Source organism: Narcine bancroftii, chromosome 14 (genome assembly GCF_036971445.1).
Source record: "Narcine bancroftii isolate sNarBan1 chromosome 14, sNarBan1.hap1, whole genome shotgun sequence".
Lineage (NCBI taxonomy): Eukaryota > Metazoa > Chordata > Chondrichthyes > Torpediniformes > Narcinidae > Narcine > Narcine bancroftii.
Window position 1 is genome coordinate 25,255,075 of NC_091482.1, and position 17,800 is coordinate 25,272,874.

The following is a 17,800-nucleotide window of genomic DNA, read 5'->3' on the forward strand; positions in this document are numbered from 1 at the left end:
ATTAGAACAATATAAAAACAATATATTAAAAAATAAAGAATGAGCATGTTTCATTCAGAATCCACGTATTTTAAGATTTTAAACTTGTAACAATTTAATTATTAGATTTTTTTTTAATTAGATCTTCATCTTCTAGTAGATGTGGCGTGTAACCAGGATCACTTTCAAAAGGAAGAGGATATTTGTGTTTGGGAGACAGAAGCCAACCATTCTCCTCATCTTTCACCTTAGGCATTTAACTCATACAAGTAGCCTGAAAGTTATACTTTCTGCATTAAAATATTTGCATTTAAAATTTTGCCGTTAATTTGCTTTAGTTTCTTGTATTATATTATAAACCTTGTTTTATATTTAAACCAAAAATTACAAGTTAAATGGTGCAGCAATAAAATTTAGTTAAATTCTTAAAATCCAATATTTTAATATTATATTAATTCAATAATTATTTGTAGTTTATGTTGAAAGACAATGTCTAACTTCTGTACTAAATGTCCTGCTTTCTGAATTCTTGCTAATAGTCATGTAAAGTATACCCAGAAACTGGAAGGAGAATTTAATTTGGGCGTGCTCTTTTGATATCAAAAGTAAAATGCTATACTGCAAGTTTGGATTTCATCACGTCAAATAATCTTGCACAAAGGAAGTTGTATATCTTAAATATGAATTAATGTCATAAGATTACAGTTTTCAAAGGGCAAAAAAAGGATCTCAAATGAAGTTCTAATTGGTTCAGTAGCTTTAAGCCAAAGTAGTCAGAATGAAATGTATTTGCTTGTCTCTCCGTAATTTCAGATAATGTGCATTATAGTTGACTTCACATGTGCATTTTTAGTATGTATGCATCTTGAATTCTCAGAAGTTTGTTACAAAATGTAATTACATATTTATTAGGAAGAGTCAGACTTTATTACTTAAAAAAAACCCAACAGTCAACAGAATATATGTTGATATTGGTAAGCAAGGCAACTTTTAAATTTGAGTTGATTTATAATTCACTGGACTTTTATCGGCATTGAAAGTACAGGGGGAAAATAAAATTATTTTTGAAAGTTTCTTGCAAGAAAATTTCCGACAATATATTTTTCCAAAAATACATTACATTTTTTATATTGCAGTAAATTTATCTTCCCTGCCAGTTTTTGCTGTAAAGTTTATCATTAGAACTAATTTAATTATATTAGTTAATTATATCAACTGCTAGTTGAATAGGAAAAGGAAAGCACAACTTACACATTGTAATATTTTTAGCTATGTGCTTTAAAAGACTGTCAGATAATCCTTATTCAAAGAATTTTAATATTACAAAGCTGGGTACCCTCAGAGCAGCAACATCATTATCATGTGATAACATTTTGTAGAAATAATTTCTGGTTTACTAACTTTAAAATAAAGAAGCAATGGAGTGCTTACATTCTGAAGCACAATCTGAAGTTTTGTTTGGTAAAAGCATGGCAGCCCAATTGGAAATGGAACCATTAGAGATATTTAGCCAGATTTATGCTCAGTAAGTGGCCAAACTTATCTATTATTATCACGGAGACCAAAGATGTTTTACTTTCCATCATCATCTCTCACCTTTACCAGGGAGTTCACTTATCAAATGTTAATAAAAATACAGGATGACTGCTTTTCTCTAAACAGTTATCATGAAGGACAGAAATATCCAGATTAGACATTATCATTTCAATTTCTTCTTAAATGGTTTGTTTTCATATCATTGTCTGTTTTATTTTGATTTGTTTAATATAAAGTATGCATTAGAATGCTGTTTCATTAAATACTACATATGATATTCAGATAGGATATATGTAATTAACAGCATATTAAATATATTTGTTGTTCATATTATTACCTCTTGGCTTTCTAATATATATATATTTATCAGATTGTATGATTTATTAAAAAATAACTATTTATTTATCTTGGATGGGATATTTTTGAACATCATTACTGTATATTTTACTAATTTTGTAAACATGCTATTTAGAATAATAAAACAGTCCAAGACATTTGACCCATTGAGGCGACAATGAATATTTTGAAATGGAATCAAGTTGATCCAAAGTTCTGCAATTATACTCCAACTATTATTTCTCTTTCAATCTTTTTATTAAGTTTTGTAGAACAAGCACACATTGTACAGAGAACACAAGGTTACCAAATATGAAGAATACAAGTGCATTTTCAAAAATAAAATATTAGCGATATACCCCTTCCCCATACAATGTTGTCAGAATGACAAAAAAAAAGAACTCTAGACACCTTCCACAAAAACCTGGGATGTTTTGATATAAAATTAAAGGTAGTATAGTTCTACTGAATCTATAAAACATTACTAACTGAAGAAAAAAACCATATACATAAATAAATACATTCAATGATCAAGAGAAACAGATTTAATGAGCACAAAATGGACTCCAAATTTTATGAAAATGAGTGTTAGCATATAATGCAGAACACCTGATCTTTTCTAAATTAAGGCAAGACTTGACATGGTATAACCACTGAATACTAGTGGGTGGAAAACCATCTTTCCATCCAAGTAGGATAGCACTTCATGCCACTCAGATGAATAAAATATCATCTTACACTCCAAACAAAGCCATTAAAGGACAAGGGTTCAAGATTAATGTAATATTATTGACAAAATACAAAAAAAAATCTCCCTTCAATAAGGTTCAAGAGCTCAACAAGACCAGAACTTGTGTATCAAAGTTGCTTCCCCATTGTTGCATCTGTCACATTGGAGATTTAGATCAGAAAATATATGGAATAATTTGTCTTTAGACACGTCCGATGTACAACCTTGAACTGAATAAGAGAATGTTGAGCACATAGTGAAGAAGTGTTAATTAATTTAAGAATCAAATCCTAATTTTTCTCTGAAATAGAAAAATGTAGATCATGCTCTCTTTTAATCTTATCAAAGGAAATCTGATGCAATTTTGAAAGCATATCATATATAAAGATTATTAAATGCTTCTGGGAGTGTTGTAATTTGAAAATTACATCCATCTTGTTAGATTCACAAGCCATGGGAAAATTTGGTAAATGAACCTGTAAAAAAATTCTGATCTGCAAGTGTCTAAAATATTTGAATTTGGTAAATTAAACTTAGCTGATAATTATTCAAAAGAAACGAGACAAACATGTCTCAAAAACACTGAACACGTTATCATGTCAACTGACAAATGTCAAATCATATAAAGGAGGAAATACATAATGAGATGATAAAAAACTTGATAAGGAAAAACCTTTTAAAATCAAAAATTGAAAACAGTTATGCAAGGAATGTTTTACGACAGGGCTGTATATTATTCTATTAACTTTAGCTAAAGAAAAAGTGCTACTCCTAAAAAAGATAAAATAGAAAACTTCTCAGCCAACCTCAATTCCAAAGAGACCCAAACTGGGCGGTTCAATCTATTAAAATATTGAATCCAAAACAAGATAAAATGTATATTGATTGCTCAGTAATAGTACCTAAAATTTGGCAATGCCATGTTTCCATTCCTTTTTGATCTCTGCAAATGAAGCTTATTCAGCTGAGGTTGTTTGTTTTGCCAAATATAGGAAGATGTAATAGAGTCAAGAGAAGCAAAAAATTATTTGGGGATGAAGACTGGAATTGTATAAAAGTTTGGGTAAAATAATCATTTTAATAAAGTCAATATGACCAACTAATGAAATAGAGAAGGGCAACAATCTGGACAATGTCTGCTTAAATTGTTTTAATAAATTAAGAAAATTTTCCTGAAATAAATATTTGTGGTGTTTGGTGTCTATAATTCCAAGGTAAATAATTGATTTTTAACATCTTAAAAAGGGATATGGCCATGGTATTCATGGGAAAAAGTTCACTCTTGTGTAAGTTTAGTTTATACCCTGAAAAGTGACAGAATTGTGATAGTAAAGGAATAGATAAAAGGAATAGATACTTCCGGATTTGAGACAAATAACAGAAGGTTGTCCGCTCCAACTATTATTAGATAGCAAATTCAAGTTGTATCACTTACTGGGCTTTAAAAAAAAATCCATTTAGTTTTTTACTAATCATGAGTTTGTGCCTTCTGTATCAGGATTGAAATCAGTGGTTCTCAACCTTTTTCTTTCCATTCACATATCACTTTAAGTATTCCCTATGCCATGGGTGTTCTGTGATGAGTAAGGGATTGCTTAAGGTGGTATGTGAGTGGGAAGGGAAAGTTGAGAACCACTGCTCTAGACCCAATTGTTACTGAAATATTTTGCTTGAAAATGATAATTGGCCCATTTCCTTTTGAGTTATGAAACCGTGCACATAACAAGTCAATGAGGTACAATTAAAACATGGTTTTCATACTTTTTCTTTCTACCCACATACCACCTTAAGCAATCCCTTACTAAACACAGATCAGCTATGGCATAGGGAATACTTAAGGTGGTATGTGAGTGGAAAGAAAAGGTTGAAAAATCACTGGTTTAAATGCAAGGAAAGTCTGCAAGCAACCAGTAGATGTTGACATAAATTATGTTGTTTCCTAGTAACACCTTGCTGCAAGATTATAGTTAGCTCTCTCTCTGTGCGTGTTTGAGGTAAACAGTCAGTTCTGATTTTCTTTGTTCTACGAAATGGAAGGAATTAGTTTTGCTCCAACAACTTTTATTGACCGCTTATTGCTTAATTGTTTAATCACTGTTTTAGTACCATATAGCCAAGTTTTTTAATAGCTTTTAATAATGTAGTAATAGAGTTTAATAAACTGTGAAAAACTCAACTCAATGTTAGTACCGATTTGGTTGAATGAGTCATAGACAACAACATTCTAATTCCTGCAACATTCTGGTTATTGACAATAAATGGAAACTAAACTATTAATGATTTTAAGCATTTCTATCAAATGTATTTTTCTGCCCTCCATTAACCATTACATGCTTATGCAAATAATTTGCATCCCTTGATCAAGTCATGCTCTGAGTAACTTAGTCAGATCACATCCTTAACAGATGTAAAACCAAAAGTTGGGGATACTATATACAAGCTGGGTCCAAATGCACACGCGTGATTCTTCAGCCATTCAATTACCAAGTTTGAAATCTCTTGATATAATTTCTATCTTCCAAATTTCACCTCACCCTGCAGTCAAGATAATTAACAAATTTCAAGATGATTCTCTACATTAATCCATATTAGTTCTCTCAACAAATACTGTATGTTGCAAAATCTTTTCACAAGAGATAATTGAGAAAATAAAATGCCTATCTCCATTCATGTGTTTCAGAATAGACCAGAACATTACACCCATAAAACAAAATAACGTCATAAAAGTTCTGTTATCATAGGCAAATAAATAAGATGAATCATGAATTATTTCACAAAGATTGATTTAATTTGATGTGGTTTGTGGAATAAGGTTATTCAAAAAATGATATCATAAATGCAGTAAATTTTAATTGTTTTAAAATTCTTACATATGATTTTGATTTATAATATCCTCTGAGCCATAAATATATTGCTCCCTGTTTTCAGTTTACTCTGTGGGACCTGTTTGATTGATCATTCCACAACTCATTCCTCAACTGGAAAAGTAAGTAGGTTATTTATTTTTAAAACATTATCAATACATAGGAATGCAGCCTTTATATGTCTGTGTAAGAATGCCCTTGAGAAAGTAATGTTGATCCACCATCAGAAGTCATTCAAGTCCATGTGATAATGTTTTAGTGTGGTTATGGTGAAGTTTTCAGGTCTATTTCTAGTTTTAAACACTTGTAAAGTCAAAAAGAGGCCAAATATAGTGGATGGTTTTGCTCTCCACATTTCTCTTGGAGTTTACGACAGAGAAGATAGTACCTGTTTTGACTTCACATTTGCAATTCAGAGAGTAACTCATTAGTCACTGGGAGAATAATATTCCCAATATCCCACAGCTGAGACACACCTCGTAGATACCGTAATCAGATGTGTCTTCTTTCTTGAAGATGCTCACAAGCATGGTTTCCCTGAAGTTCACCGTCATATCATTCTCTCCCCAAGACATTATGAGGTACATCATATGTGTTTCCCAGAATGAAGCAACTGTCACAGTATCTCACGGCTGTTGTCTTGAATGTAAATGGCATTGCAGAAGTTCAGATTTCTACCTCACAACCTCTGGATATTGCTGTTCGAAGGAGTTTGCAGGTTACTTTCAGTCTTTCTAATCATGTTCATGATCTGACACTCAAGGCATGCCTGCTATAACATCTCTAATTGAATCTTTAGAACTTTTCAACCACATCCACAGTGCCCCTTAACACATCCAATTCAATTTGTGTTTCACTTAACCCGTTCAATATCTCTATAATTCTTCTTCATCAAAACTGGAATCTGGAGCAAAAAAAATGCTGGAGAAAAATACCTGCTTCCACAGGTACTCCCTGACTCATTGAATTCCCTCAGCATATTTTAAAAGAACTAAAAAGTTATTTCAGAAAATTGTGACACAAAGATGCATGTTTAGTGGATATGTTGCAAGATTATTAAAACAGGAAACTTGGTTAATAACCCAAACAACATGCTTTAAATTGAAATTAATTCACAAGGTAAGATTAATGTGATGCCACATTAAAGGACAGTTATTTAGTATGGCTCCATGTGACACGGATGATAATAGATTTGATCAAATTTCAACAGTGCCAAACTCATGCAAAGAAATTCTTCCACTGTTACATGCTTTACATAATCATCCATCTTTGACACTGAAACATGTTGCCCAGTCTTCAGCAAATATGCTCCTCTGCTGCCATCCAGTGGTTCTGTAGTGCTGCTACATCTTGATGTATTGCTCAATATGGCTTCCGTTCTACCACCACCAACTCACTGTCACCTGCATATCCTCCACTATCCACACATCTGCCCTGGCCCACCCCCCCCCCCCCACCCCAGAACCCACACGCAACAAAGGCAGGATTCCCTTTGTCCTCAGCTACCACCCCACCAGCCTCTGCATCCAACATACCCCGTCCACCATTTCAGCACCTAATTTGTAATCCCACAAGACACATAATCCCCTCTCCACCTTCCACACGGATCACTCCCCCTACGAAACTTCATCCAATTCTCCTTCCCCACTAATTGCCCCTTTGGAACCTTCCCCTGTGACTGCAGCAGATGCTGCACTTGCACCCACACTTCCTTGTCACCATCTGGGGCCTCAAACCTTCCAAGTGAATGATCATTTCACTTGTGAATCTGCAGGGGTCATCTACTGCACCCATTGGTCCCATTGTGGTCTCTTTTACATCTGAGAGGCTTGGCCCAGAATGGGAGATCGCTTCAATGAGTGTCTCAGCTCTGTCCAATGCAATAACGTGGATCTCCCAGTGACCACCTATTTTAATTCACCATCCCATTCCCTTGCTGACATGTCTGTCCATGGTCTCATGCACTGCCAGACTGAGACCACCTGCAAATTGGAGGAATAACACCTCATCCTTCAACTGGATGGCATTAACCGACTTCTCCGGTTTCCATTGAAAACCACTCCCCCACCCTCTCCATTTCTCTAGCTCTCTCTCCCTTTTTCCCTGTCTCCTTTCACTGAGCCAAAATCAATTCACATCTTTTATCATATCCAATTAACACCTTTTGGTCTGGTGTGGAATTCTCCCCCTCCCATTCTTCCTTCAGCCTTTAATTCTGATGCCTGTCTTTTTTCAAATACCTTGAGGAACGGCTCAGGTGAGAAACATTGGTAAAATACTTTTACATCCTCTGGTCGCTGCGAGACCATCTGAGTTCCTCCAGCATTTCTGTGTTTTAACCTGTATATTACTCATGTAAAAGATGAATATTCAAGACCATTTTTAATATTAAATTTAAGGGGTCGACTATTACAAGGAGTGTCCTATTGAGGGGCTGAAATTGACACTACAAGCCAAAATACCATATCAACAGCAGCAGGCCAAAATGATCTCTAAATGATTAAAGAACAAAAACACAATGAATTATAGAAATATTAAAGAGTCTGTGTATCAAAACACGTCCTACCAAGTAACAAAAACCATAAGAGTAAAACACAAAAGTCTACAGACACCATGATTGCAGTAAAAACACTGAGGGTTTGCGGTGGGAAGAAAGGGAGGCTCAAAGGAGGAAATTGGGGTTGAGATTTTCAGATTTATTGTCAGAGAACATACATGACATCACATACAACCCTAAGATTCTTTTCCCTGCAGGTGAGGCGGAATTACCACTTATTGGTAGTGCAAAGAAACTCTGTACACAACATACACATGTAAACAAAAAAAAACCTGCAAACTAATTGCTATACAGAAAGGAAAAAAAACAAAGTGCAAAAGTGAGAGTCCTTAAATGAGTCCTTGATTGAATGTATTGTTGAGGAGTCTGATGTGGAGGGGTTATATCTTGGTGATGCGACTCTTTCCTGATTGTAGCAGTGAGAGCAGAGCGTGTGCTGGGTGGTGTGGATCCTTGATGACTGCTGCTGCTCTCCAATGCTACAATGCCCTGTAAATGTTCTCAACAGTGGGAAGGGTTTTGCTGATTATGACCTGGGCTGTGTCCACCACCTTTTTGAGGGCTTTATGCTCAGGCGTATTGGTGTCCTCATACCTGATCATGTTGCAGCTGGTCAGCACACTTTCCACCATCTGTAGAAATTTCCCAGGATTTCTGATGTCATACCAATCTCTGCAAACTCCTAAGGCAGTAGAGGTGCTGACATGCTTTCTTCATGATGCCATTAGTGTGTTGGGTCCAGGAAAGATTCTCTGAGATACCGAATCCCAAACACTTACATTTTCTCATCCTCTCCACCTCTGGTCTCCCAATGTTCACTTCTGGTATTCCCTTCTTGAAGTCAACAATCCTTTGCTTTGGTGACATTGAGTGTGAGGTTATTCAGCCAAGTTTCCGAGTTCTTAATGCATATACAACCCCCTACTGTGGCATCAGCAAATTTGTAGATGTTATTATTGTCAGACTCAGCCACACAGTCATAGGTGTAAACCAAGTAGAGCAGGGAGCTGAGAACATAGCCCTGTGGTGCACCAGTATTGATGGAGATGGTGAAGGAGATATTCCTACCAATCCTCACCAATTGGTGAGAAAATCCAGGATCCAATTACCCAGTGTTGATGTTGAGCCCCAGGTCTTGGAGTTTGCTGATCAGTTTTGAGGGAATGATGGTGTTAAATGCAGTCGAAGAGCATCCAGAAGTATGCATCTTTGCTGTCCTGGTGTTACGGGCTTTGTGTCGAGCCAGGGAGATGGTATCTGTCATAGACCTGTTGCTACGATTGGCGAATTGGAACAGATCCATGTCCCTGCTCATAAGTATAAATCGAGAGTTGAAGGGCTGCATTGTGTTGTGGTGTTCAAAGTTTTATGCAAGGAGTAAAAAGGTAGTCAAGTGTGGATTCCCTTGGGAACAAAAAGGGGACATCTGTATGTGGAACACAGGCACATGATCAAGGAGCGAAATGAATACTTCTCATTTGTTTTCATTAGAAAAAAGCATGTGGTAGATAATGAGTTCAGGGAGGGGGGGTTGATAGTGTGCAGCAGGTCAGTATTAAGGAATAAATATCTTTAAATGCAGAAAGGAGGCTAAATACCCAGATCTCTCCAGGATGCCATAGGATGCTTAGGAATAAATAGTAGGGGTCCAAATGAAATGTTTGCATTTCTGTTGGCCAAGCGTGGGTTGCCAAAAAATGGAGGATACCTAATGTTGTTCCTTTTTTTCTAAAAAAAAAGGGTTAAGTCAGGTAGCTGCAGGCCACTGGTAGAAAAATTATTCAGAAAATCTCCGCATTAGAATTTATGTAAGGATAGAGGCTGATAACAGACGGTCAGTGTGACTTTGTCCTGGGTAGTTCCTGCTTCACTAATGTGAGTTTTTTGAGAGGGTAACTCAGAAATTGGAAAGAAAAAGTTTGAAAACCACTGTTTTTATCATTCCTAATTATGTGCAGTTCCATAACTCCAAAGGAAATGGGCCAATGACAATTTTTCTCAAGCAAAATATTTCAGTAACAATTGGGTCGAGAGCAGTGGTTCTCAACCTTTTTTTCCCCCCACTCACACCACCTTAAGTAATCCCTTACTGATCACAGAGCACCTATGACATAGGGATTACTTGAGGTGGCATGCGAGTAGAAATTAAAAGTTTAAAAATCACTGCTTTACAGAGTTACATGCAATTTGTGTTAAGCCAACAAAGATGATTGACTATATTTATTCCTTCAAATGATGGCATGAAGCTGGCAATGCTGGCATTTATTGTTCACCCATGATTTCCCTTGAATTGAGAAGGTAGTTAGGAGATAACTACATTGGTGAGCTTGGATCCACATACAGCCCAAACCAAGGACAGCCAATTTTCTTCCTGATAGACCTTAATGAATCACGTGGTTCTTATGGCAAGCAGCAATCATGGTTATCGATAGTAAGACTATTTTTTTTAATAGACAAGTTCCACATGTATTACTTGTATATATTTAACTTCCCACACTGGGTGTAGCAACTACTTTCCATTATTGTTGCCTGGATGCTAAGAGAATGCTGTTGTCTATGGCTCATTCAAATAAATTCATACTAAAGTTAAGTTGAGTTTTCCAAAGTTTATTAAACGATATTAAACATTATTAACATTAATAAGTTGTTAAATTATCAATAGAAAATGTCAGAAGATCATCTTGCCATCCCTTCCACAGAACAAAAACTAAACTCTTATCTCCCAAGCAAGGAAAGAAAACTAGTCATGACCCTGAAACAAAGATTTCATTTGGAGACAGCATAAAAATGTTAAACAAAAAGCCACAAACAGACAAATGGTGAACACGAAACACATTTTAAACCCTACACTTGGATTTGGATTCATATTTCTGCATCAATGGTCTTGCTGCCAGTGTAGTAACATCTCTTCAACAGTGCAGAGGCTTGGAAGTTAAGAACTCTTTTTTGTAGCAATGTTTTCCTGAATAGTTTCTATGTGATGCAGAATTAAATGGATTTATGGGATAGTTGGAAAAAAGTGGGATTATTTTTTTCCCCCCTATCTGTCAATTTCTCACGTTCTTGTTCAAACCTGCCAGAAGTTAAATGTGACCTTTGGGGTAGAAATGCAGACACTTCGAAATCTCTCTCCACTCCTGCCCCTTTGCTTATAGGTGTAGAGTTTGAGACACACACACCACCCCTGCACCACCCCCGCCACAACCCACCCACCCACAAATTTCAGAACTCTGCTTTGCAGGCATGACATCATAGAAAACCAAGCACAGTTTTACAAAGGAAACTTTATGCTAAGCTGCATTTTCCATTGTCCTGTCAATAATCCAATCTATCTCCAACACCAGAGTTTTTGAAATTGTAGAAGTCACACTCATAAACATATTTCAAATGACTACTTCTTGGAACCTTAGCAAGTTTGCTTCTTCTTTCATTTCTGAATCTACTAACAAAGAATCATTCACATCCTTCAGTGAATTGCTACAGCAAGTACTCTGATCTTGCCCTTGCAGAATAAACAGGAACTTCATAGATTTATGTAATGTGTAATGTTACCTTCTTGAACAAATAAATGCTTGTACAAGTCCACAGTAGATGACCATGGCCCTCAAAAGTACACAGGAATTCAACAGTTACACAGTGACTGACCCTTAACCTTATAGGATAAAAACAAACTTTATACAGTTGCACAGTGAATAACCCTTAAACTACAAAAGATCAAGAACACTCCATTGGTACACAGCAATTGACCCTTACTCTCAAGAATAAATACAACTTAATTATCAACAACCAAAATATCTCTTTCCAATCATTTCAAGCATTTTTCCCTCCCCTCAAAGAGTCAGTGTGGAGGTGCAGCAGGTGGAGCCTGCTGCCTCAAAACTTCGACGACTTGCGGTCACCCCCAACCTCTGATACTGGTGTGAATTTCATGCATTTACTCTGTGGCTATAAAAGTTTCCCCAGGTGCTCCAGTTTCCTTCCACATTGACAAGACATGCAAAAAGTTTGAGAGTTTTCAAGAAGTCTGGATTCTTGAGTGGTCCAGATTTCTGGCAGCTGGATTTTTGGACTTTTACTGTACTTCTATTTCACAAGAGTATGACAATAAAACTGGCAATCTAGGCTTTTCACCCCACATACAAATGAGTCGCATCATCTCTTCCTGTTGCATCTGCTCAATCTCCTGAACTGTGAACATCGAACTCCATCCATAGGATGAAACACTGAACCAAGGCCCGTTCAGCTGCCAGAGCAGAAGAGTTTCTGTCATTGGTTTATTGCAACCAAAACTTCAAAACGTTGGTCTTAAATCAGCATTCATTTTGCCCTTTATTCAGGCGTACTGCAGTGTTGGACCCAATGCAACTCATGGAGCACATATTTTGAGTATATTAGGTGGCTATCCCTCGACAAACCTGGAGGTCTTCCATCACCAATTTATTTACTAGCAAGGCTAACCCCATACCCTTTTTTCTCTCTACACCTCTGCATCAATACCACAATAATCCCAATGCCGCACCCCCTCCATACAGCCCCATTTCAATCCACACTAATCCCACTTTCTATATTTCCTCATCAATTCCTCGCTAAATACATTGTCCTGTCTATTCCCACATCTCTGCATCATTTCCAAACTAATTCCACCGCTCCACTCACTTTCTCAATACCAAACAAATCCCACTGCCCCACATTCCTGTACGTACCCCATCATTCTTCTCTCCCCACAGCCCTGAATCAATCGCAGATGAACCACACTGCTCCACTCTCCCCATAGCCCCATAATCAATCCCACAATTCCACTTCTCCACACACTCCCCACAGCCCTGTATCATTACCAAACCAATCTCACCATTCACCCAGTCTCCAAACAGTCCCGAATCTCAAATCATTCCCATCAGTCTATTTTTTCCCCACAACCCCATATCAATCCCACTGGTCTACATTCCCCACAGCCCCACAGATCAATACCGAATGAATCCCACCCTCTCCCCCCCCTCCCGCTCTGTATCAATCCTACACAAATCCCACTTCTTTCCCACAACCCTGTATCAATCCACAAACAGTTAATAGCCTTTAAAACAATTGAACCATTGAATTAAAAGAAATTGTGCACTTAAGTTGTTTCTAATTATTCATAGTCTGTAGATATAAAGAGTTCACTTATTTAATGCCACTCCCATTGCATCACTCAGCTCAAGTTTATAATGCAATAGATATTATTATCATTCAAAAATGAATTGTGCTTGCCTATTACCACACACTCTGTTTGAAGTTTCCAGTGCTTCAGTAAATAATGAACTGAACTTTGTACTTCACTGCTGTTGGCACAGTCCCCAGTACAAGCGTTAAGCAGCTGCCTGAAGTCTTTGCTGGAGAGTAGAAAGGTATCCATTTTTCCCTCCCCATCCCACCCCCTTTCATGTCAGTATGTTAAAATCATTCACATGGTCATAGTCATGTACACAGTCAAGGAGTTTAAGCCTTTGAAAGGCAAGTCACCAGCAAAAATATCTAACTGAATGACTGTTGATAACATGGCAAAACACCCAATCACATTCTCCTCCTTTACCCAAAGAGTAAATTGGAACAGATTTCTGTGTGCTCACCATCCAAATGGCCCACCTGAGATTCTAAACAGGATGTTAAAGGCCATAAAGTATTTGAACATGTGCACCACACAGCTAAGTGGTCACACACATGCTCTCTTATTCAGGCAGATAACCTGGAATTCCCTTGTGATTTTTCCCTTTGATAGTCCAAGTATGACAGATTCTCAGAGTTGCTAATTTGCCATCATTCCTGGAATGAAACCCAAATCCATCTGGTCTTTACTGCTCAGTTACAGATATTGTTTCCTAATCCCAGAAGCTACTTTTGAGAGTATTAGCAAAGGAACAGTTTTAAATTAGCCAATTGCACGTTTATTTTAAATGTGTTAGTTATTGATTTAGTGGAATATTCTGCAAACTTGCTACTGCTGTCATCTACTAACAGTATCAGCAGTAATTTTCAACAAAAGAATTTTCCAATCGTCTGTGGCCAAGTCTTATAACCATCTAACAATTACAGCACAGAAACAGGCCAACTTGGCCCTGCTAGTCCATGCTGAACACTTTCTCCCACCTAACCCCACTGACCTACACTCAACCTGTAATCCTCCATTCCTTGCCCATCCATGTACATATCCAACTTCTCTTTAAATTGAGCCTGTATCCGTCACTTCATCTTGAGGCTCATTCCACACACCCACCACTCTGAGTAAAGAAGTCCCCTTTCATATTTCCTCTAAATGTTTGCCCCCTAACTCTTAACACGTCCTCTCGTATCTCCCCCTTTCTTAAAGGGAAAAGCCTCTCCATATCATAGCCATAATAATTTAAATACCTCAATCAAATCCCCTCTCAACCTGTTACACTCAAAAGAATAAAGACCTAACTGATTTAACCTTTCCTTATAACTTAAGCCCTGTAACCTCGGCAACATTCTAGTAAATCTTCTCTGCTTTCTTTCCAATTTGTTGACCAAAATGGTACACAATACTCCAATTTTGGCCTCACCAATGCCTTGTACAATTTTAACATAACATCCCTACTCCTAAACTCAATGCCCTGATTTATAAGGGCCAACATACCATAAGCTTTCTTCACCACCCTATTCACATAACTTCACCTTCAAGGAACTGTGTACCATTATTCCTAGATCCCTCTGTTCTACTGCACTCTTCATTGCCCTACCATTCACCATGTATGTCCTATTTTGATTAGCCCTTCCAAAATCTAACACCTCACACTTACCTGCATTAAACTCTATTGACCCCATCTTTCAGCCCACTCTTCTAACTGGCCTAAATCCCTCTGCAAGCTTTGAAACCCTTCTTCATTATCTACAAGCTCCACCTATCTTAATATCATCTGTATAATTACTAATCCAATTTACGACCCCATCATCCAAATCATTAAAGTATATGACAAACAGTAATAGACCCAACACTGAACCCTGAGGCACACCACCTGTCACTTGCTTCCAATCTGACAGTTATCTCCCACTACTCTCTGGCATCCCCCATTCAACTATTGTTGAATCCATTTTACTACTTCAATGTTAACAACTAACCTTCCCTGAGGAACCTTTTTAAAGGCCTCTCTAAAGTCCATATATACATCCACTACCATATCCTCATCAACTTTCCCAGTAACTTCCTCAGAGAATTTATTAAGGTTTGTCAAACATGATCTTCCCCTCACAGATCCACATTGACTCTTCCAAATCAAACCCTGCCTATCCAAATATTTATATATACCATCTCAAAGTACCTTCCATTAACTTACCCACCACTGACGTCAAACTTACAGGCCTATAATTACTAGATTTACTCTCAATACCTTTTTTAAACAATGAAACTACATGAGTTACCCTCCAATCCTCCAGCACCATTCCCTTTAATAAAGACATTTTAAATATCTCCATCAAAGCCCCTACTATTTCTACACTAACCTCCCTCGAGGTCCTAGGGAACATCTTGTCAGGACCTGAAGACTTATCCACCTTTATTATTTTTTTTAAAGTGCCCAGAACTTCCTCTTCTTTAATCATTATCGTTTCTATAACTTCTCTACTTATTTCCCCTACTTTACACAAATCAAGAGCCTTCTCCTTAGTAAATATTGAAGAAAAAAAAACTAGTCAAAATCTCCCCTATCTCTATTGGCTCCAAACATAGCCTTCCGCTCTCATCCTCGAGAAGACCAATTTTATCCCTCTCTATCCTTTTGCTCCTAATGCATCTGTAGAAACCTTTTGGATTTATTTTCACCTTACTTGACAAAGCAAGTCACCTCTTAGCCTTTCTAATTCCCTTCTTGAGATTCTTTTTACATTCTTTAGATTCCTCATTTACTTAATGCTGTCTATAATTTTTGTACACTTATCTTTTTCTGAACTTTATTTCCAATAACCCTTGAAAACCAAAGCTCTCTAAAACTTTTAATCTTTCCTTTCATCCTAACAAGAACATACCACCTCGGAGTCCTTAAATGTTCACCTTTGAATGCACTCCATTTTCCTTACATTAAATTCCATTACTCAATCAGATTTAATGGTCAAAACCTTTGTTTGAAGCTTAACTGAATAGTTTCTCCTCAGCAACATTACTAGGGGCTACTGATAATTTTCACTAGAAACACCACAGTCCTTTTGGGTCAAATCTGCAACTCCCACAAAAGATTTAAGCAAAAAGTGTACATGTTATTTGCCCTCCTTCAGAGGTAATTTGCAACTCACATCCGTTATAAAATAAGAACAAAATTGCTGGAAATATTCAGCAGATCAGACAAACTCAGAGACTAATTTCAGGACTCTATTGATTTTCTTTTTTATTTCAGTCAGTTGGTTTACATTCGTTGTCAGTTTTTTTTTGCAATACCAATTCGTGGTAATTCTACTGCACCCACAGGAAAAAGAATCTCAGGGTTGTATGTGATGTCACGCATGTCCTCTGACAATAAATCTGAAATCTGAGCACCTATGTCAAAGGATAGCATAGGTACTCTGGTTAGTAAGGGATGACTTAAGGTGGCATGTAAGTGGGGGGAAAAAGTTTGAGAACCACTGTTCTAGTCAGTCATTTTGGAGGAAAAAAAACACATTCTCAAAAGGTCCAAGAATGTTTGGAGCTGACACTTTAATGGACCAGACAAATGCAGTTAGTGAAGGCTTCAGCACAAATATAGCATCCCTCCCTGTGCTACTCTGCTCCTCTGGCAAGCAAATCACAATGGCTTTATGTTTCATGCTGCTAAACTCAAATTACATGTTATTATTTCATTCAAACTTCAGCCAGAATTTCCCCTCCCCCCCAACCCCAAAGCCATGGAATCTCTTCAGTATCAATTTTCCAATTGGCATCAAGCTTACTGGTCTAACATTGGTTGGGATGTAGCAGATCATTTTCCTGTTCCATAATATTTTAAAAGCTAACTATTGAAAACCAAAATCTGAGCATGTTCCCTTATCCTTAAAAAAAATGCAGTTTGGGAGATTTTTATTTCCCAGTGAGGATTAAAGGGAATTTACTTGGCCATACAAATGTCAATTATTGTTCTTGGACAAAATGAAGCCTCGTCAGACAGGTAAGTGATTATTTGTTCAGGGACACCAAATACTTCCCGGTTAACTTGTTTAAAGAAGGAAAGGGCAAGATCCTGGGAGATGGGGTCCAGTTGATTGAAGGAATGGGTGTGGGGAATGGCGCAGTATAAGGAGGATCCGAGGTTTGGAGAGGGGCACAGTGCAAAGAAGAGGAAAAAGTCAGGACAAGGTGCCACGGCGAGTCCACATTGCTCTGAGAGGAACTTGGAGAGACACTTGTACTCTGCAGTCAACAGTTGCTCCTGGATTAAGATATGGAGCTCCAGAATGAGCATTCCGACGGCCAGTTGTTCAATCTGGCTTCATGTATGCGAAATTCTGAGTTTCCTGTGCTTAACATAGGAAGTAGGAACAGGAGTAGGCCAAAATTGGTCCATCGAGCCTGCTCTGCCATTCAATATGATCATGGCTGATCTAATTTATGACCTAACTCCACCTACCTGCCTTCTCCCCATATCCCCTAATTCCTTTATCATGTAAAAATTTATCTAACCGAATTTTAAATATGTTTAATGAGACAGCCTCAACCACTTCCCTGGTAAGAGAATTCCAAACATTCACTACTCTCTGAGAAAAACTATTTTTCCTCATCTCTGTCCTAAATCTACTCCCCCGAATCTTGAGATTGTGTCCTCTCGTTTTAGTTTCCCC

At 37.3% G+C, this 17,800-nt stretch overlaps 1 protein-coding gene and 1 long non-coding RNA gene across 4 annotated transcripts in view; one reads left to right on the forward strand and one right to left on the reverse strand.

Moving 5' to 3' along the window:
- The window catches only part of hsf5 (heat shock transcription factor family member 5), a 37,355-nt gene extending 35,477 nt beyond the window's left edge, over positions 1 to 1,878 (forward strand). The window contains exon 5 of one of the 3 annotated variants that reach the window (XM_069911467.1): positions 137 to 1,878. In XM_069911467.1, coding sequence (XP_069767568.1) covers positions 137 to 231 — 95 coding nt within the window. In that variant the 3' untranslated portion in view covers positions 232 to 1,878. Of the gene's footprint in view, positions 1 to 121 lie in introns of all 3 variants that reach the window. The other 2 variants (XM_069911468.1, XM_069911466.1) reach the window with 2 other exon arrangements.
- The window catches only part of LOC138749714 (uncharacterized), a 42,696-nt gene that overhangs the window by 22,932 nt on the left and 1,964 nt on the right, over positions 1 to 17,800 (reverse strand). The window lies entirely within an intron of this gene.